Genomic DNA, 20,598 nt, shown 5'->3' on the forward strand with positions numbered 1-20,598 from the left:
ATCCTGTCCCCTTTCCTCTTTGGGCCTCATTCCCCTGTCCCCCTGCCCCATCTCTTGCCCCCCGCTTCTGCTTGTCTCCTTCCAGCCCAAGTACAAACATGCTTATTGCCTGCTCCCCGCTTTGACCCTGCAGCCACACTGCATTCCGTCCTCTCCTTCGCCACCAAGATTCTGTAGAATTTGTCCGAGCTCTCCTGAACACTTTCGTACTTCTCTCCATCCTCGACCCTCTGCAGTCTGACTCTGCCCTCCTTCCATGTGCTTCTCCAAGGGGCAGGTGGCTTTCGTGTGTTCCCAAAGGCAGTGTGATCGGTGAAAATATGGGTGCGAGCAGTGCCAATCCATGCGCTTGTTGTGAGGATGAAATCAGGTCATGTGCACAGAGCACTTAGAGCAGTGTCTAGAACATAGAAGGGCTCTAACTGTAAACTGCTGTCATCACTGTAGTGATTATCTTGGCCTTTATCAGATATTTCACGCTGCCTCTATACTGGGGTGCTTGACCCATCACCTGCCAAGGTGGGGACTCTGAGCTGTGTCGTGTTCCCAGTGACTGGCGCAGGGGCTGGGTCAGCTGGGGCTTATCACACGCTGCTGAGATGGATGGTGGGCACCGAGGACACGTGGGACCGTGCCCTTGGGCTCTGGGTTAGGTGGCCCCTGAGGACAGTCTGGCCAAAACCCGTGCTGTCACAGGGGGAGGAGTGCTTGCCTCTCAGCAGCAACTCAGCTCACAGTTCTCCCCTCTGTCTCCCCGTGCCTCCCTCCCCTCACGAGGAAGTCTGGGCCCCTCCCTTTCCCTCCTTCGTCCACACTAGGCGCAAGCTGTCAGCACAGTCAGTGGGAGTCCTGTCAGCAGAAGCCTGGGCACTGTCCCCTTGAGGGCCCCCGGCTCAGCCTTTCCTCTCCTCCTTCAGCATTGGCCTCCCTGCCTGTCATACATGTCATGCATGTGGCTCCAGGCTGTCTGTGGCCGCAGTCCCTAAGCAGGCGAGGGGCAGTAACTGGCAGAATTTCAGACTCGGGAGGGGTTTGCTGACAACAGAGACCTTGCTGGAAGCCTGGCCCTTTGCAGCAGGGAGATTGAAGCGTCCTTGAGGGGCCCCAAGAAGGCAGCCCCCAGACCTCACAATGGAGCAGAAATTTGGCCTGGATTGGCCCAGCGGGATCTACGCTGTGGAGTGTGCCACCTGAGCCGGTCTTCCCGCTTCTAGCCAGCAGGTATTTGCCGAACACCTCGGCCGCTGCTCGGCCGCCGCTGCGGTGCCCCACAGCCTGGTGGGGAACCAGGCAGTGACACTAGCGTGCAGCAAGTGCCATGAGAACAGAGTACACAGAGAACCGTGGAGACCAGAGGGGCCTCCGTCAGCCCTGTGTGGCTCGGGGAGGACTCACTTTTAGAAGGTACAGATCCTGGAGTCCAGTTGAAGAATGAGCAGAAGTTGAGCCTGTAAATGAGAAGGGGAAGAGAATTCCAGGCAAAGAGAATAGCGAGTATAAAATCATGGAGGCAATAAAGAGTCTGGCAGGTTGTAGAAACTCTAAAGAACTGGGAATGGCTAGTGTTTAGGGAAAGGAAGAAGAAGAGAGGGGGTGTCTGAGACAGGTAGACAGGAGTCGGATCACAGGGGCTTCGTGAACCAGACTAAAGAGCTTAAAATGTATCCTCTAGCTAGCAGCTGCTGTGGGTAGAAACCCGTATCGAACTAATTCAAGCACAAAGAAAATAGTTTGGTTATTTAACCTAAGTTCAGGGGCTGAACTGTCGTCAGGCCCCTCTGAATATAGGACCCAAGCAGTGTCCCTCTCCCAGTGTTTTGGCTTTGAGTTCATCTCGGTTTGCCTCTGTAGACTGTTTTCTCTATGTAGCCACGAAGATGGTTCCAGCAGCTCTAGGCCCAGGGTCGGCCAATTTTTTCTTAAAGGTCCAGTTAGGAGATATTTTGATTTTGGGCCGCATCTGCTTGACTCTTCCGTTAAAGCATGAACGCAGCCATAGACGTTAGGTAAATGAATGAGCATGACTGTATTTTAATAAAACTTTATTTATAGAAACAGGCAGCTGGTCTATGGGCTGCAGTTTGTACAAGCCCTGTTCTTTTTTTTTTAAAGCATTTTGAAGATTTTATTTATTCATTTGAGAGCAAGTACACGCACGCACATGAGTAGGGGGAGGGACAGAGGGAGAGGGAGAGGGAGAAGCAGGCTCCCTGATGAGCAGGGAGCCTGCCACGTGACTCCATCCCAGGACCCCAGGATCATGACCTGAGCCGAAGGCAGATGCTTAACTGACTGAGCCACCCAGATGCCACTGTACAAGCCCTCTTCTTGGCTTACATGGTCATGACAGCTCACTATCTCAGAGAAAAAGAGAGACTCCCTTATCCCCCAGTGTCCACATATTAAAGACTTCAGAGAAGAATCTGATTCATCCCACTTGGATCAGGTGCCCATTGTTGAGCCAGTTACTGTGGTCGAGGGCTGAAGTGCCCTGATTGGCCAGCCTGGGACATGTGTTCATCCCAGGAGCAGCGGTGGGGTCAGCTCAGTAGGACCGCGCGGAATGACAGGTAGGATGGGCTTACAGAGGAAGGGGGCAGGAATGCAGATGCCCGCTGCCAGGTGCCAGCAACACAGAGCATGAGCTGAGTGCCCGAAGTGACCAGTGATGTCCGGCTTGAAATTGGCCCTGACACAGTGTCAGGGCAGCAGGCCAGCCCTGGCGGTTCTCACGCACCTGGCCTTTTGCCTCCGTGCAGAGTTTGCACCTCAGCTGCTCTGTTTACACCAGTCGGAATCCATCCTCACACACGGCTCCACTTCCTGGGTGGGCCGGAGGGCAGATTCACTGTGGGGGGACCAGGCTGAGCTCGTCTGCCGTTGGTGGCCACTGCTTCAGTCTGGCCTCAGCAATACCTCACCCGGTCTTGATTGAAGGATTCTCTCCTCTCTTGTGCCTGTGCCTGCACTGCCCTTGTCCCGGAGCGCCATTCCCGACATCCTCCCCAGGCTCATTTACTTATCTTTCAAGGCTCAGCTCAGTTTTGTTGTCATCTCCTTCATGAAGATTCTCCTGGATCCCTGAATTGGTCCAAGACCTTTGTACCCCTACCTATTACAAAACGCACGATGTACAGATGTATTTTATGATCATTTGTTTACCTGGGTCTCCCGTTTCCTCCTGAAGGGAGAGACCAGGGCTCATTTCCTTTAGGTCCCCAGCCAGCACTCAGCCGAGGAGCTGGCACTGAGAAGGCAAGTAGCTCGGTCTCGTCCCACGCAGGATACAGGGACCAGAGCTTCGTGCTGATGCTTGGAAGAGGACTTGCTGGTCACTACCCGTTGTGTGTCTTCTCTACCCCTGTGCCGCTTCTCCCTGGCGTATGTCCACCTGCCCTAGAGACTTACCGTCCTTTCTCCTGCTCTGCTGCTCTCTCAGGGGACCCATTCAGGCGGTCAGCAAGGAAAACACACAGGCAGACCTAAATTTGACAAGGCACTTGGGAAGTGCTCGTCTTGCCTGCACCGATGTATACCAGGGTCTTACTGTGCAGGACCATTTATGGTGGGGCTGCTGCTGCTGCAGCAAGATCCTCCACAAAACCAGGTAAATTCTAGAAAACCCGTGTCCCTCTGCTTTGTCCACCTCACCACTTCCCAGAACAGGTTTGAGGATGGTGGCTCTGTGGGGTTTTGCTTTCACCCTGCTGGATGACAGTCTCACTTTTGGAGGGCCAAGGCCCATGGCTGAATCTAACAGACTGAGGCGTTATGGCCCCTGGTCCTCAGGACCCATTACTGGGCTCTGCCTTCCCTTTGTCCCCTGGGTGCTTGAGTTGCTCACACTTACTATAGGGGTGAGTAGCTGGAAGGCTGAACAGGCACAGATGGAGAGCTGAAGGTGTGTGTTACCCTACTCCAGCAAACCCACATCTACAGGCACTTTTTCAGTTGGGTTGGTTGGAACTCGGAGGAAGACCCTATCCTGGGTCTGCTGGTGCCCACATATAACTACTCCCCACCCCCTGAGAAGACCCAGTCACCTCTCCTGCTGGTCCCTGGACACAGGCTACAGTGCTGGGTCTTTGGTAGTGGTTTAGGCTGTTGGGGACATTCACCTTCTACAGTGTACCTCAGTCACACCACTGGGCATTACATGAGCTGACAGATATCTTCTGATATCCACCAGAGTCTGCAGACAGGGCAGCCTGTGGGCCCTAGGGTCACGGCCTTGCTATGAGAGGCAGAGGGGTCAGACCCGCCCTCATCTCGTGCCCTCCTAGAGTCACAAGTCTCCAGACTACTGAGCTCGAGGATCTCAGGAGAAAAGAGGGACAGGTTCCAATGCAACTTCCCTCTCCTTCCCCGGTTCCTTCTCACGCACTCACACACCCTACTGAAACCTGATCCTAGACCTGCCTCGCGTGCTGGAGCCCTGGGCTGGCAGGCTGGGGCCTGTCTGCCTGAGCCTGCCCCACCCTCCCCTGCTACCCCCCAGGCCAGGGCAAGCAGGTCAGGTGTCCCACACCCCCGCCAGTCTGACCAGTCATTCCGCACCTCAGAGGCCACCTCCACCCTGGCCAGGCCCCCAAACTGGCACCCTGGTCTCTGGACAGAAGCCCCTGGTTCTCTTCCAGGTGTAGCATGAGGCTGGGGCCAGGCCACCTGCAGAATTAACACAAACACACATACAGACCTCACCGCTACCATCTCCCCACCCCATTTCCTGTTGTTTTTGGCCCCCGGCTCCACTTCCAAGGCCTCTGCGGGCGCTGAGCCACCTCACGGAGGCTGAGCAAAGTACAGTGGAAACACTGCAGGAAGAGGACGAGCCTACCTGGGCGCGCCGGGGAAGGCTGTCCAGAGGAAACAGCATTTGAACTGGAAGAGTAAGAAGGGATTTTCCCGGCAGAGAGAGACAGAAGGGGATCGGCGAATAGAGGGTGTGTACGTTTCAGGCAGTGGCACTGCCCGTGTGAGCGCGTGCAGCCTGGCACGTTCAGGGAGCTGCAAATGGTGCCCCGTTGGTGCAACGTTAACAGTAGTCTCAGAAGAGGGAAGCCCAGTTACCTTAGGGGGAGGAGTGACTGGGAGATGAGGGAGTTGAGACAGCGTATCCGTTGCTCTTTCTAGAGGTTTTGCCACAAAGGGCTAGAGAGAGAGAGATGGGTAGCTAAAGGGATACGTGATCAGGAAAGTTATTTGGGTGGGTTTGTGTGTGTGTGTTTTTTTTTAAAAGATTTTACTTATTCATTCGACAGAGAGAAAGACAGCCAGCGAGAGAGGGAACACAAGCAGGGGGAGTGGGAGAGGAAGAAGCAGGCTCATAGCGGAGGAGCCCGATGTGGGTCTCGATCCCATAACACCAGGATCACGCTCTGAGCCGAAGGCAGACGCTTAACCGCTGTGCCACCCAGGCGCCCCTGTGTGTTTGTTTTCACGTAAGAAAGACCTGCGCTTGATTTGTGCTTGGGGGAAACAAACAGGAAGGGGAACCGTAGCACGCTGGAGAGATCAGCTTGGGTGGGCCTAGGTGGGGGTGGGGGTAAGGAAGTTAGAAGCTGAACGAGTTCCTATCTGAGCCGTCATGGTTTGGGCCATGAAGCGAGAGAGGAGGTAATCTGCTTGGGGAAAGTTGGAAAGGCTAGAACGTTTGTGGAGCTTGGAGACGGTTTGGAATAGCTACTGAGCAAAGTTGAGGGTCCAACTAAAGTTCAAGCCCATGAATTTATAGTGACATCAGTTCACATGAGAGTGTGTGTGTGTGCGCGCGCTAGCAGCACTTAAAGTATAAAGAATACAAGCGTGTAGGACTAGATTAATCTCTGAGTGGGTTTTGCCTAATGGGTGGGACAGAAAGACAGTGGAACTGGGGGTTTGGGGTCCTGGCAAGAAAGAAGTAACAAATGGATGGGATTCTAGCCAGGAAAGAGATGAAACCTGGGAATGAAGGGAGGTTTTCTAACTAGGACTCAGAATCCAGAAACAAAGTTAAAGGTTGATAAATTTGATGATGTTTTTAAAAAACCTATTGCAAAAAAATGCGGGGGAAAAAGAAAGCAAGAAAACACCATAAGCCAAGTAAATATTAAATAAACTAGAAGAGATATTCGTAATTGCATCTCAGAGGGTTTATATATTTAATATATGCAGAGCTTCAAAGAAAGAGAAGACTGTTAGCTAACGCTACGGCAGTGATCATAATGCATTGTAGAAGTGTATCAGATCAACACGCTGGACGTCTTACACAGTGACCTAACTTAGATGTCAGTTATGTGTCAAAAAAGCTGGGAGGAGAAAGAGACCCATAACCCTGTAGAAAAATGGGCAAACGGTAGGAACAAAGGTAGCAGAAAAAGAAGTGCAAATGACCCCTTAACCATGTGTAGTTTCAGTTATAATAAAAGAAATACAAAATTAAAACCACACAGATACTGTCTTTCTCCTATCAGACTGGCAGGACTGAAATGTTCGAACATCGCTGGTGGCTCTGATGGCACAATCCCCATGGAGGGTAATTTGGCAATATGGAGCAAAATTACTTCTATGCATTTTTCCCTTTGACCTGACCAACCCACTTTGAGGAATCCGTTCCGGAGATACATTGGCAAAGAGAAAAGACATATACATTGTAACTGCTGTCGGTAGAAGCTACTTTAGGAAAGCCTGCAACAGCCCAGGGGGCTGACTGAATAATACGATCAAGTATTAATTCTATATTCTGCTGTGGAGTGATCACCACAATATATTGTAGGTGGAAAAAAACAAAACAAAACTCAGTAGGCAAAACAGTATATTTAATATGCTATCTTTTTATTGAATAAAGAAGGCAGTAGTGATACTCTGCACACACACGTATGTACTATGTATTTGCTCACATCAAAAAAAAGGATAAAATAAAAATGAATTCATTGTAGGAATAATACTAATCTGGATAAAATAAAAATAAAATGGATTTAATAATAAAAAATAAATACTATATGGGAATAGAAGCAGCAGGAGTCAGACACAGAAATGTTAGACTCCTCAGAATGTATCTTGTTTTGTGAGTTTAGTTTTGGCATTGTGTAAGGTTTTACATCATCTTTATAAAACAAAATTAAATTAAAATAAAGTATAAGCAACCCCTAAAAAGCAAAAGCAAAATGAAACCAATAAACTGAACTATGTATCATTGATGAATTAAACTCAGCAGAATTATTTCACGCGGCAGAAGCCAAGTCATTTGTCTGTACTTTTCTAGTAGGGTATACCCAAAGGCAGAAAGAACTGTAAAGAAACTTTACGTTGTTTCTAGTAATGATAGTGTTAGTAACGTTATTCTGAAATTATATTTTTTACATGTACCTCTATGTGTGTATGTATTAAGATAAAGCAAATAAGCAATTATGTTGCTATCACTAAACAAGAATGTCTACTGAATTGAAAAGAGACACAAATATAAAATAAAGGAAGCTTACATAGATGACTTTTATGGTATGTGAATTATATCTCAATGAAGCTGTGAAACAAGAGAAAGAAAGTACAGGGGCGCCTGGGTGGCACAGAGGTTGGGCGTCTGCCTTCGGCTCAGGGCGTGATTCCGGCGTTATGGGATCGAGCCCCACATCAGGCTCCTCTGCTGTGAGCCTGCTTCTTCCTCTCCCATTCCCCCCTGCTTGTGTTCCCTCTCTCTGGCTGCCTCTATCTCTGTCAAATAAATAAAATCTTTAAAAAAAAAAAAAAAAAAGAGAAAGAAAGTACAAATCTTGTCATCCTGAATTTGGATTGGGGATGCTAGTATAAATGCATGATGTATTTTCTCTTTAAAAAATTATTTCCTGCTTTGTCCCCCTGAAAAGGCTTGGGGGAAATGGCTAACCCTAGCCACATGAGCAACCTAGCCATCGAGATGGTGGTCTCTAAATACCATCTCCAGGGGAAGGAAGCAGGCTCCTTGGAAGATGACCGACTCCAGGTGGAGGCAAGAAATGTACAGGACGAACTTGGGACATCTTTACTTACTAGACAGCAAGGCCGTTTCCTAAGATTACTGGGGTGTGTCAGAAGGATTCAGGAGCCAAGATGAAAAGGCCAAAGGGAGAAGAAGAGAGAGGAGGAAACCTATGGATTTTAAAGAGACTAGAGACCAGCTCAATTCAATGTGTGGACCATGCTTTCATTCTGATCTATATTAAAATAATCTATATTTAAAGTATCTATATTAAAATAACCAACAACAGCAAACATTAATGAGATAATAGGAGAAATCTGAAATTGACTATTTGTTGCTATTAAGAAATTATAGTTAGTGTTTTAGATGCGATAATGGCTTTGAGAGGAGTTGTTTAGGTGTGGTTATGGTTTTGAAGGTGGCCTTCCCTTTTAGAAATGAATGTTGAAGTGTTTTATGGATAAAATGGCATGATTGCTGGGAGTTTCCAAAATAATATAGAAAGAGAGTAGGAGGGGCTAAGAGAAACAAAATTGACCATGACTGATAATTACTGGATCTGGGTAACAAGTCCATGAAGTTTCACGGTTTTGTTTTTCAACTTTTGTGCATGTTTGAAATCTCCCATAATAAAAAGTTTTAAAAATATATCCCCAGGAGGAAAAAGGAGTACCCTTTACACAAAGGTGCACCCAATTAGCAGAAAGAAATGTTTGAGGAGGCTGGCTGGGTCTGTCAAGGAATAAAGAGGGGCTGCAAAATGAGCAGCTGAAACATGAAGACCCAATAAAAGAATGAGGTGAAACGGACAATGTTTAGAAACAGATAATAAAAATAAGAAATAAATGAGTTCTACACTAGCGGCAAAGATTTTTAAGAAACGCTTATCAGACCTGTGTCGTGCTTTTGGCCAGGATCTCTCCTGTGACTTAGTTTTGTTCATTACTTACAGTCTTCGTCAGCTCTACCTGCTTTAACAGACTACCAGAAGCTGGGCGGCTTCTCGGCAACAGAAATGTATTTCTCACAGCTCTGGAGGCCGACGTCTGAGCTCACGGTGCCAGCTGGTTGGGTTCTGGTGAGAGCCATCTCCAGGTTCAGATGGCCGGCTTCTCCTTGTATCCTCATACGGTGGAAAAAGAGCTAGTTAGCTCTCTGGCCTCTTCTTAGAGGGCACTAATCCCACTCATGAAGGCTCTACTCTCATGACCTGATTACCTTCCAGAGGCCCCCCACCTCCCAGCACCATCACACTGGGGATGAAATGTCAACATACGAATTTGAGGGAAGACAGACATTCAGGCTGTAACACTAATACTGGAACTGATGCTTTTGGGGCCATATTTTCACTTGTGTACCGTGTACCTGTGATTGTTGAGAGTCAGCTTACTGTTTTTGGTTTGATCCAGTCTTTGTGTATTAGGAGAAGGTTGCATCCATTTGCACGGCGATGTTTTCATTATTATAAAGTGAAAAAAGAATCTACGGAGCTCCGTACAGATATATACCAAAAGGTTAATTGCCTTGTGTTTGAGGATTATGGGTATTTTTGATTTATTTGTGTTTATGTGTGCACCCATCAGTTCCCCCCCAAATTAGCACTTATTACACCAAAAATAAGGCTTTTTTTAAAAAAAAAAAAAGTAAAAATTAACATAATGAACTTTCTAATCAGCTGAATAACATGGGGAAGGAGAGGAAAAGGAAAAAAAAATATGTTGAGAATGTTTGGCCAGATCTTAAGAGATTTTATTAGCATATGACATCCAGTACATATTGGGAAGTAGATAAAATCCTGTCCACGCCTGACTGAGAAACTTTGCAAACATTTTATAAACTCAGTCCTGATGCAGGAGGAGAGGTTCTCGGGCTTATCCAGGGACCTTGTTTCCTTGTACAGGCTGTGGCCAGGACCCTCAGTGCCTCTGGGAGAACATCAATTATATTAATGTACTTCGATTTGATCTCCCAGGTCACCCATGAGTAATGGTGAGGGGGGGCAGGATGGCAAGTTTTCTGCCTCTTTCTAGCTCACTTCAACACCCCTAATACTGTCAGGCCTGCAAGTGGTTTCCGGTACCCCCCGGGTGGGGTGGTCAGGACGGTTAGTGAGGGTGGAAGTGGGGGGCTTACTGGAGTTGGAGGACAGAGGGCTCAGTTCTAGCCCCCGGCCTTGGAGGGCCCCTCCTCCAGTCTTCAGGTTTTCAGTGGCCGATTCAGGTTGAGTTAGAAACACAGGGATGGCGCCGAGGCCTAGGCCTCCACACCTTCACTCTTGGCCGGCGAGGCCCCACGCAGGCCCCACAGAGAGAATCAACACACTGTAGATGGTCAGGTGCTGGCCGTGTTCTGGGCCACCAGATGGCCCGAGAAAGGTCTCAAGACCGGGTGCTAGGTCCCATGCATCCCTGAAGAGCTTGGTTTCTCCCATTGCTCTCCCCTCTGTCCTCACTGCTGTCTCCATCCCTCCTGACTTTGTCCTACCTTCCCAAAGCCTGCTTTCTTTTTCCCTCCTCAACTCAGCATCATCCCGCCCTTCCTTCTCTCCCCCTTTCCCTCCCGTCTTTCCTCCAGGCCAAAATTACCGCCTCCCCTTCTGCACCTGCCCCTCCCCTGCCTCCTGAGGAACTTCAGGTTCCCTCCATCCTTGCCTCTGCCAGGCTCCTACCTGTGTGAAGCCTCCCCTCAGCCCTGCCTCCCAGCCACAGGCTGCTCCCGTTTTTCTCTTCTCTACCAAACGTCTGCCTCCTGTGTCCGTTCTCCCTCTCACCGTGAATTCTCCTTCCTCCTCACCCTGGGTGGTCCACCTTCCAGACTTCTCTGCGAAACTTGGTCTCCGTGTACTAGCTGTCGTTGGGTCTCTTTCTGCTCAGCTGGTCCGTGTGTCACTGCCATGTGCCCAGACTGCAGGGACAGTGTGGGTGCGAGCCTGGGTCGCCTGCCGGAGAGCTTGCCATGCTGCGCCTCTGTCCCGGCCGAGCCGTCTTGCCTCTCCTCCCCCGTAGCCGGCCGTGTAGGCACTGGCCAGACCTGCCCCTCCAAACTCAGGCTCCAGTGGACAGGCTGTGTCCCATGCCACTGACCGGGGGCAGGGAGGGTGCACTGGAGCGTGGAGCTGCTTCCGAAGGATCCACTGCCAAGACAGCGCGCCCAGGAGCCCACCTGCACTCCCGCTTGTGGCCTTTGGGGGTCCTCAACAGCCCTGTTGTATTGCAGGTTCTCCAAGCCAGCACCCATGTTCCTGGATGACTCTTTCCGCAAGTGGGCTAGGATTCGGGAATTTGTGCCACCTTTTGGGATCAAAGGTCAAGGTAGGTTGGGAACCCTCTATATTAACATGAGATCCCTCAGCCTGTCTCCCTGTACCCAGGACAGGGCTGTACCCTCAGAAGTCCCCATGCTGGGGGTCCACCCCTCTCCCTCCCTCTCTCCCTTCCTTTCTTTCCTCTAACTTCAATGGACTGTTTGTTTACTCAGAGCCCACCACTTGGCCAGGGCCAGACATACAGCAGTGGAGTGGACAATATAGTTCTGCACCTTAAAAAAGCTCCCGTCTAGTGGAGACACAGATAGTTCAAGTGCAGGACAGTGAGGGCTCTGACAAGGGAAGAACACAGTGAGATCACAGGACAGGATGCCAGGGACATCGTGCCAGAGGACCAGATACGAGGGGGAAGTCCCTGAGAAGACAGAGGCCATCCTCCACAAGGACCCCAGCCTCCTCCATCATCCCCTCCTTACTACCCTCGTCTCCCCTCCAGTCCTTTCTTACCCTGTCCAAGGCTCGCTGTCCTCTGTGCCCTCAGAACTGTCGCCTTCCATTGCCTTAGGGACCTTGCCCGTGCAGCTCCCTCCTGACTTAAGACTTTCCCTCCCCTGACAGTTTAACAGTTCTGTTGCCTTGTCAGGTTTCTGCAATGTTTCATGGCACGGTAGAATTTGGGCTTTAGGGCAAACAGACATTGAAGGATCAGATCTCAGTACCACTTCTTTACTAGCTGTGACCGTGGACAGGTTACTTAACCTGCCTGTGCTTTAGTTTCTTCATCAGTTACATGGAGAAAATAATACCATTGTATTAGGTTGTGGTCAGAATTAAGTAAGATCGTTGTTGAAGGTGTGACATCATTTGGCCAGGGCACTCAAAAATACCTGAATCCTCAGTCAGTCCATCCCTCCCTGAAAAGAAGACAGGGACCAGCAAAAGGACGCTCTAGAACGGGAGTTTAGAACGGGAGTTTAGACCCAAGGACAAATCTAATGGGTAGGACTGAACCGTGTAAAGAACTGTTCTCCTAAATCCTTGCTCAAGACTCCGACCCTCCTGAGCTACGAGGGCTGGAAAGGCTGGTACGCAGCCCGTCGGCCAGCGAGAAGAGAGCACCTGCCAGCTTATACCCTCTCTGCTTAAGTCCCCTTCTAGAAAACAAAAGCCCAACCCATAGCCTTGACTTTGGCCAACGAGTAGCAATATGCTTTTCCTTAGAGGTGAAATGGGAGGTGGGGAAAGGAGGGGGTCTGTGGCCTTGCCTAAAACCCTCCAGAAGGTATACCTGCAGGCACTCAGGAGAGAACGCTCCTTAAAGGTCTGTTTCCTTACCCATTCGCCTTCACCTTCTGGGAAGATTCGCTGTGCCTGCTGCCTCCTCTTTCTCACCATTTAGTCCTGAGCACTCCCCCCCCCCACCATCCCAGTGACACTGCTCAGTGTCCCCGTGAGATCCAGAGGGTACATTTCAGCCCCTTATTTGACCTCTTGGCTGCATCTGACAGTGTTGTCCACCCTCTCTCTTAAAAAAAATGGTGGGATTGTTATTTTTAAGTTGGGAGGCATTCTTTCTTTACATGGAATACTTCAGGCATATAAAAAAGAATGATGACTAGTACAGTGAGCGCCCGTGTACCGTGTCCCCAGCTTAAGGAATAAAACATGAGATACAGTTAAAGCTCTGCGTAGCCCCTCCAGCCCCATTCCCCTCCTTGTCCAGGAGACCATTAGCCTGGTTTGGGGGTTATTGTTCCAATGCCTGTGTATCTCCTTCTGTGACGTATTTATATATCCATTGAAAATACGGTATTGTGTTTGCATGTTTTTACATTTTACAAATAATTTATATGCATGTGTGTGTGTGTGTGTTTCAAATTCATTTTTTTGCTTCTGCTTTTAAGGTTTCTCTGTATCCGTACACATAGCCCCAGGTCCCTTCTGTTTTGTTTTTACTGCTATGTAATATTCTGTGCACCACATTTAATCTGCCTTCCTTTGGCGAACACTTAGGTTGCCTCCAGCATCTTGCTATTACAGACGGGTCCGCAGTGAACCGTCGTGTACAAGTCTCCTCAAACAAATGTGTGAGCGTTCAGATGCTGTCTTCTAGGGAAAGAGTCGAGCGATCTTAGTCTAAGCACATCTGCATCTTTGCTTAATGTTATGAAGGTGCCCTCCACCGTGGCTGCGCTACCTACTTTATCTCCAGCTCTCTCTGTACATTATCCTCCCATCTTCCTAGTGACTCTGCAGTGTAGGAATTGCCATCTTCGTTTGAAAGATGGGGAACTAAAGCGCGAAGAAAGTAAGTGGTTTATTGGAGGTCACGGAGCTCTGAAGCAACACAGCCAGGAATTGACTCCAAAGCCCGTGTCATCATACATTATATAATAATGTTCTCATTATGCCGGAGTTTGAAAGGAGAGCAGTTCCCATCACCAAAGCCAGAGGGAGGCCGTGAAGAATGAGGTCTGAATAGTGGTCACAGGATCTGAGGACACAGAGGTCCTGGGCCCTTGCTGAGGGCCGCCTCAGTGGGGTGCGGGTGGGCAGATGCCAGGCCTCGGGGGTTGGAGGTGGAAGGAGGCAGAGGCAGGCTGGCAAGACGGAGACTGGAGATCGGCAGTGGTGGAGGGGCAAGTGAGGGGAGGGTGGTATCAGAGAGTGAGGTGAAGGGGTCTGAGTTGGGAGCTGGCGGAGCCCACTCGAGCTCTTCGGTGTTGATGGCCTCCTCATTTGCTCTCTGGTATCTGCCCAGTGGGGCACAGGGGCGAGCCCAGCGTGGTCTCTGTCTCTGAGCAGGTCCCAGGCCTGGCGATCCATGTCCTGGGGCCTGACTGCCGGCCTCTGAAAACCAGAGGAGACCTCCCAGGAAGGGCTGGGGAGCCCTGGGAGAGAAGCTGCTTGCTGGTGCTGGGGACTGGCTCCGGGCACAGCCGAGCGTGCCTGCCTGTTCCCCTGCCTCTGTCTCGTTCGCCGGGGAGAAAGCTAGGGCAGCGGCCCGGCCCAGCCTTGTTTCCAGAGCGCCCTCTCCCCACCCTCACACCCCCTCCCACACGCAGGAGCGTGTGCCTCCCACCATCACCTCAGACACCACATGGGCATGCCAGTGACCCTCTAACCGTGACCTCCCTCCTCTGTCCGCAGACAATCTAATCAAAGCCATCTTGTCAGTCACCAAAGAGTACCGCCTGACCCCTGCCTTGGACAGGTGAGCCCCTTGCTACCCAGCCCCCTGCCCCTCGGCTGCCTGGCGTGCACAGAGGCGTTGAGGCCCCGCCAGCCCTGGCCAGACACGAGCAGGCCCTCCGGCATGTCCGCAGACGCGCACACAGTGCACGTGCTGGGGTGGCGAGCAGATAAGATAAGTGGGGCCATCCAGCTGGCCTGCACCCCCCAGGCTGTGAGCACTTGGCAGGATACTTCAGTCCTCAGCTGTCAGAGGTCTGAGGGGAAGGACGGAAGACACTGGGCTGAGATCAGCCCAGCATTGGGACTGAAGGACTGGGGGGTCGAGGCAGCAGAGGGGGCCAGAGCTTAAATGCAGGAGGTGACAGCTCTGAAGCTAACAGACTCTAGAGGCGGGGAGCCCCAGGCGGGAGGAGCAAGATGAGTAGGGCTTTCTGGGGGCCAGTGGGAGCATGGGGGCTTCTGCGCTGAATATAAGCCCAGCCTTGGGTCCTGGAGCCTCCGGGCCTGTCCTCTCGGCTTGCTTCTCTGGCACAGCCTTCGGAGTCAGCCCACTTTGCTCTCTCTCTTGAACTCCACTAACCCTGGGGGAACTTTAGCCTAGAATGCTGTCCTACCAGAGGCTCCTTCCTCACCACCCCTGAACTAATGCCCTTGCCCCTTCCACAGCCACGCTCTCCTGGAGAGTAGCTGGGACTACGGATGTCAGAGAGTCCCAAGTGGCCCAGCTACTCACAGTATGGCTTTGGCCTCAGAGTGCTGCCAGAAGCCCACTGGTCTTCCGCCATCCCAGCCTGCACCTGGCCAAAGGCCTGAGGTCAAGGGCCAGAGGGGTAGGGAGAAGGAGCTCTGGCGGACTCCCCCACAGGTCTCTGCCTCTCTCCCCTCAGCCTTAGCTGTCGCCGCTGCATCATCGTGGGCAATGGAGGTGTCCTTGCCAACAAGTCTCTGGGGTCACGGATTGATGACTATGACATTGTGGTCAGGTGAGCTCCCCAAAGCAGTGCCTCTGGCACCTGAGTGTCCTGGCCCAAACCCTCGTCCCCGAATCCACTGAGAGCTGTCTGTCCATCTGGCCAGGTGGGCTGGAGGTCAGCAGAAGCCCAGAGAAGAACCCTGGTTTGGAGGGCTCTGGAAAGCTAGGTGGCTGCAGGTGATCTGGCTCCCTGTTCTCTGCTCCTGGGGAATTCTGGGGTCATAGTGCCTCCCCAAACACGAGCCCACAGACTACGTGCAGTGAGCCCGAGGCGGGCTCTGACCAGGCCTGCTCTCTGTAGGCTGAACTCAGCACCGGTGAAGGGCTTTGAGAAGGACGTGGGCAGCAAAACCACACTGCGCATCACCTACCCCGAGGGCGCCATGCAGCGGCCCGAGCAGTACGAGCGCGACTCTCTGTTTGTCCTCGCTGGCTTCAAGTGGCAGGACTTCAAATGGTTGAAGTACATCGTCTACAAGGAGAGAGTGGTGAGCCCCCCGTGTGCCGGCGCCTTCCCCTCCTGCCCCAGCCAGCCCCTTCCCCAGAACCCAGCAGAGAACAAGTAGGACCCTTTCAAAAGAAGCATCAGTGACCCAAAGCTGAAGGACACCCAAACTCAACCAAGGGACAGAGAGGCCAGGGGATGATGCCAAGGGGCGCTGGTGTGGGCTCCTGGAGCTGCTGTGCCTGATATGTGACACCCGCCCAGGTGCCAACTGCGTTCTTTTTCAGCTTTCTCTAGTCAGATCCTGAGTCCTTCCCCAGCAGCCCCTGCAGGCCCTTCCCTGGCCTTAGGTCCCCCTGGAAGGAGCGCTTTTATCTGGCTGGCCTCAGTGTCACTCCTAAGCTTCACCCTCCCCTGCCCTGACCTTGTAGTGGCCTCCCCGAGCCCTTCACCCTCTGCAGGGCTCACTGATTCTGGCGGATCCACCCTCATTCCCCGCCAGGGGAGGAAAGCCTTATCGGGACCCTGGGGCCATTCTGCAGGGATAGCAGACCCTCAGTGAGCCTGATGGGGCCAGTTGCCCGGCCCGTATGTCCTGACCTCTCCCCATTTTGTACTTTCACTGCTGACCTGGGTCCCCAGCTGCCACTGAGTCTGGTTGCACTCCGGGAATGATCAGATTCTGTCCTCATCGTTCTAGGCAGGCAAGGGCCTGGGCCCATTTCTCTGGGGAAATTGCGTGGCCTAGTAGGATGACTGCTCCTTGGTGGACCACCCACTGAGTCCCCTCCTGAGTTCTCTTTTTCTCAGCTCTGGGCCTGCAGGGATACCTGCCAACGTGTCCGGGCCGTTCCCCCTCTCCCCTCAATCAGCTGTCACCAGCCACCGCAGGGGAGGGGTATCGCAGAGTTCAGGCCATTCGTCTTCCAGTACCCGAGCCTCTTACCAGAGGAGAATGATGACAGATGGCCTCCGCCTACAGTAAGAAGCTAGTTGTTCTTTCTGGAGGTTTAGAGGCAAGTTTGGGGGGTGGGAACAGCTTAACCTGCCTATGGAGGTCTCAGTGCAATTTGGTTTAACTCCACAGCCCTTTCCCAAGCAATGCCAAGTGCAGGCAGTGTCAAGTAGGTAGCAAGTGAGAGAGAAGACAGAAGTCAGGTCCAGAAATTCAGGTAGGTGGGACAGTGGGGAAGGGGAACCTCCCCAGAGCCAAGCTGAATGAGACAGCCAGGCTCCACTGAGTCCAGCTTGGCTCCCCAAAGGGGAGGAAGGGGGTTGGCTTCAGCCAGCTCCAGCTGCAAGAAGGCCCACTGCCCATGCAAACCAGGAAGAGAATGGGGGCTGAGGGAGCACCCCTCTGTTTTTAGAGCCATGGCCTAAAAACTAGTGTCCTCAGGGCTCGCCTTTCTCTCTGCCTTGAAGGCCAACAGAAGTGGGATCACAGGTAGGTACTTCTCAGGGGAAAGGGGAGGGAATTGGGTCTGCCTTTGTGAACTCCAGGGAGGCTGAAGGCTGCTTTCTCACCCTGGCCTCTTGCCCACTGGCCTATCCCCTCCTCGGACATCCTCTCCTCTGCACAGGGACACCTGTCAGAGGAGCTCCTGGAGGGCAGGGCCCTGATCCCATTGGTTTTTTTTAAACCCCTCAATGCACAGTCATCATAAATGACCTGGAGTTGGCTCAAACACCAGATCCTGCTTCCTGCTGAGCAGACTGGATCCAACAGGCAGGCCAAGGGGGTGGATCAGGGCAGCCAGGTGGATGTTACCACCTGTTCCTTCCAAGAACACCAGGGTCAGTTCATTCAAGGCTCTTTTAGTCCATCCAGGGAAATAAAGAAAGAAGGCAGAAAAAGAGGACAGTCAGCTAGGGTCAGGAGACTCCCCATGCTCCAGCCCCACAGGGGGCAGACAGCAGGGCCTCACTATTCCCAGGAAGACTCCGAGGAGCTCCCCCATGGCCTGGCCTCGGCTGCAGGCTGACCGAAGGTCCTGGAGCAGTTGGGATGAGGCATTAGGAGCTGTGCTCAGGCATGCGCTCACCCCTGTGGACATCTGTGTCCTGGCCTGGCCGTCCCCAGGCATGTAGGGGCGGCCTTGTGTTAGTGAGAACACATTCCCAGGGTTGGTGGGGGTGAGTGAGGAGAGAGCGGGGACTGGGAGGAGTCCTTTGAAATTCCACAAGCCTGCCTTGGCTCCCAAGTCAAAGATAACTTGGGCCTTTTAAGTGAGCTGCCAGAGGAGAGCCGGCAATGCCCATGGCCTCCCTAACCGTAGCCCTTCGTGGCGACACAGGAAGCCTCTCCTTTAGAACCCTTCCCTACCCCAAGCGCAGGGCTGATGCCTTCACAGGACCTCTCCCATGCTCCACTTCACTGCTCTGGCGCCTGAGACCCAGGTACATGTGGGGGAGGCTGCTTCTCCAGGCCCTTCCTCTCTGGTGCCAGCCACAGGCTTGTCCTACTCCTGCAGCCATGTGTCTAGCCATGCAGCTGCTGGGCTGCTGGGCAGCTCTCTGCACCTGCCCGGAGCCTCACCTGTAGATTCTGGCAGGAAGGAGGCAGCTTTGGAGCCACGGCCTGGCTGGGCAGGGCTGGAACGGGTCTTAGGCCTCACTCACGGCTGCTGCCTGCCACTTGCTATGTGAACAGCTGCTCATTGGGTGTAACTTTCTGGTACCTGGCAGCCTCGATGGGATCTGGAAAGGGGGAAGATGGGAAAGGAAGATTGAACAACCCAAAAGACAGCCGGTGCTAAGGCCAGCCATGCTTTCTTCATCCATGTGGGGGCTCTTCTTGTTACCATTTGGTTCCCTGACTCACTGGACAGCAGCACAGATGACCCCAAACAAGTGACCCAAAGGCTCATTGTCTCCCAACCCCCAGGAGCCCTGAGCGAGGCAGCAAGCTTGGAGGCATTCCCAGCAGGCCATGTGTGCTCGGGGCAGCTCAGGGGGGTACCGGGGGACTGCTGAGTGGGGAAGCTGAGGTCAGGGGGTGGACGTGGAGGTGTCTGGAAGTCTGTGGTGAGACAGGGCAGCCTCCGGCCCTCGAGAAATCCGCAGAGACATATCTCGCCCCATCTCACCCCATCTCGCCGTGCGCTCAGCCATTTGCCAGGTGTCACTGAGGTGTTCGTGTGCTGGCGCTGTGCTGCTCCCCATTCCTGACCCGAAGTCTCGCACAGTCTAGTGGGAGCGGCAGTCCCGAAACCAGAGTTGTAATGCACGTGGTAGGTGCTCTGGCTGAGCACCCCTTCCTGATGTTTGCTGAAGGCTAGGGACGCTCCCCCGCTGTGCCTGGGGCCTGGAGAGGACAGGACATGGGAGAGGCAGGGCTTCTCACACAGTCACTCAGGCCCTGTGCCTCCTGCCTCCCCAGGATGCCTGGTAACCGGGACAGGAGCTGCCCTCCCAATCCCCTTGGCTGCTTCCTCCTCCTCCCCCCATCTCGTCCTCACTCCTGAACCTGGGAGGCCGGCCTCACTGCTGCCGGGCCTCTGACTGGTTGTTAGTTCAGTGAGGCCCCGAGAGCTGGCCTGGGCTGGTCTGGGCGTGGTTCGAACCCAGCAGGGGGACAGGAGAAGACAGGGGCTGGGGTTGGCCCTTGGACAGCCTTGAAATAGGCCTGACCTCCCCCTGGTAGCTCAGGCCTTGGGTAAGGAGGGAGGGGCCTAAGGCCAGCCACGGCCCCGCATTCATGCCTGAGTGGACCCGGCCCCAGAGTTTGGGAAGACAACATAGTTTGAGAGGGGAACACAGATCAGGCCTGGGAGTCATATAGACCTGGGTTTAAATTGAGACTATCACTTGTTAGCTGGGTTACCTTAGGGAAATTACCCAGGCCCCTTAGATTTAGTTTTGTCCATTAAAAAAGGTGTAATACTACCCATCGTTCGGGGTTGTTTTAAAAATTAAACCACGTGAAATATAGAAGCACCTGGCATGGTGCTCGACAGTAAGCGCCGTCTTATTATTATTATATTATATTATATTATATTATATTATATTATAATTATATTTTTATTATAATTAGTGCTATTAGAACAGCCCACTGGCACTAGGGAATGAAGGATCTAGGCTATAGGGTCTGACCTAGGAGGTGACCTCAAGTGGGGGTCAGAGGCCAGGGGCCCTAGAGGAAGGGGCTCCTCCCGGGAGAGAGCAGGGGTGGGCTAACAGTCCGGGAAATCCCCAGGGCAAACAGGGCCACCAGGTCCCTGTATATGAGGCCTTACTGGACCAGACCCAAGATGGGGACTGAGTGTCCTTCTGCACCTAAACCTATGCTCTGTTCCAGGGTGGGGGGAGGGACACGGAGCCTTAGGAGCTCAGTATGGACATCGCCTCACCTCAGGGGAGACTCAGCGCAGGGTACCTGGAAAGGGCGCTGAGCCGGCCACACACCATGGCCTCTTCCCGCGCAACGAGTCTTCTGCTGAGTCAGCATCCCTGCCCACCCCACCCCTCATCAACTCCCCCCCAAGCCTCAGAGATGAGCTCTCCCGGTACACTGTTCCCTTTGCAGCCACTGCTGGTGGACACGGCTCATTCCTCTTCTCCCCTGTGAGGGCTAGAAGGCCTCCATGCTCATCCCCTTGGCCACATCCTAACTGCTGCCCCTCCATCCTCAGATAAAAAGTGCTCAGGAATTAGGGTTCATGCCCACGACCCCCGCTCCTCTTGTCGCCATCATCTATGACCTCTTGGTTACTGTGCCTGGTAGTCAGTATTATCACTGCTGCCTCCTCTTGCCCCCTCTTCCTATCTCCCTCCCTCCTCCTCGCCCT

At 52.5% G+C, this 20,598-nt stretch overlaps 1 protein-coding gene across 6 annotated transcripts in view; it reads left to right on the plus strand.

Moving 5' to 3' along the window:
• Positions 1 to 20,598, plus strand: part of ST3GAL3 (ST3 beta-galactoside alpha-2,3-sialyltransferase 3) — a 176,302-nt gene that overhangs the window by 138,716 nt on the left and 16,988 nt on the right. For all 6 annotated transcript variants that reach the window (XM_034650897.1, XM_034650890.1, XM_034650904.1 and 3 more), the window contains 4 exons: positions 11,150 to 11,244; positions 14,349 to 14,412; positions 15,281 to 15,376; positions 15,668 to 15,854. In XM_034650897.1, the coding sequence (XP_034506788.1) occupies positions 11,150 to 11,244; positions 14,349 to 14,412; positions 15,281 to 15,376; positions 15,668 to 15,854 (442 nt within the window). The remainder of the gene's footprint in view (positions 1 to 11,149; positions 11,245 to 14,348; positions 14,413 to 15,280; positions 15,377 to 15,667; positions 15,855 to 20,598) is intronic.

This window comes from Ailuropoda melanoleuca, chromosome 2 (genome assembly GCF_002007445.2).
Source record: "Ailuropoda melanoleuca isolate Jingjing chromosome 2, ASM200744v2, whole genome shotgun sequence".
NCBI lineage: Eukaryota > Metazoa > Chordata > Mammalia > Carnivora > Ursidae > Ailuropoda > Ailuropoda melanoleuca.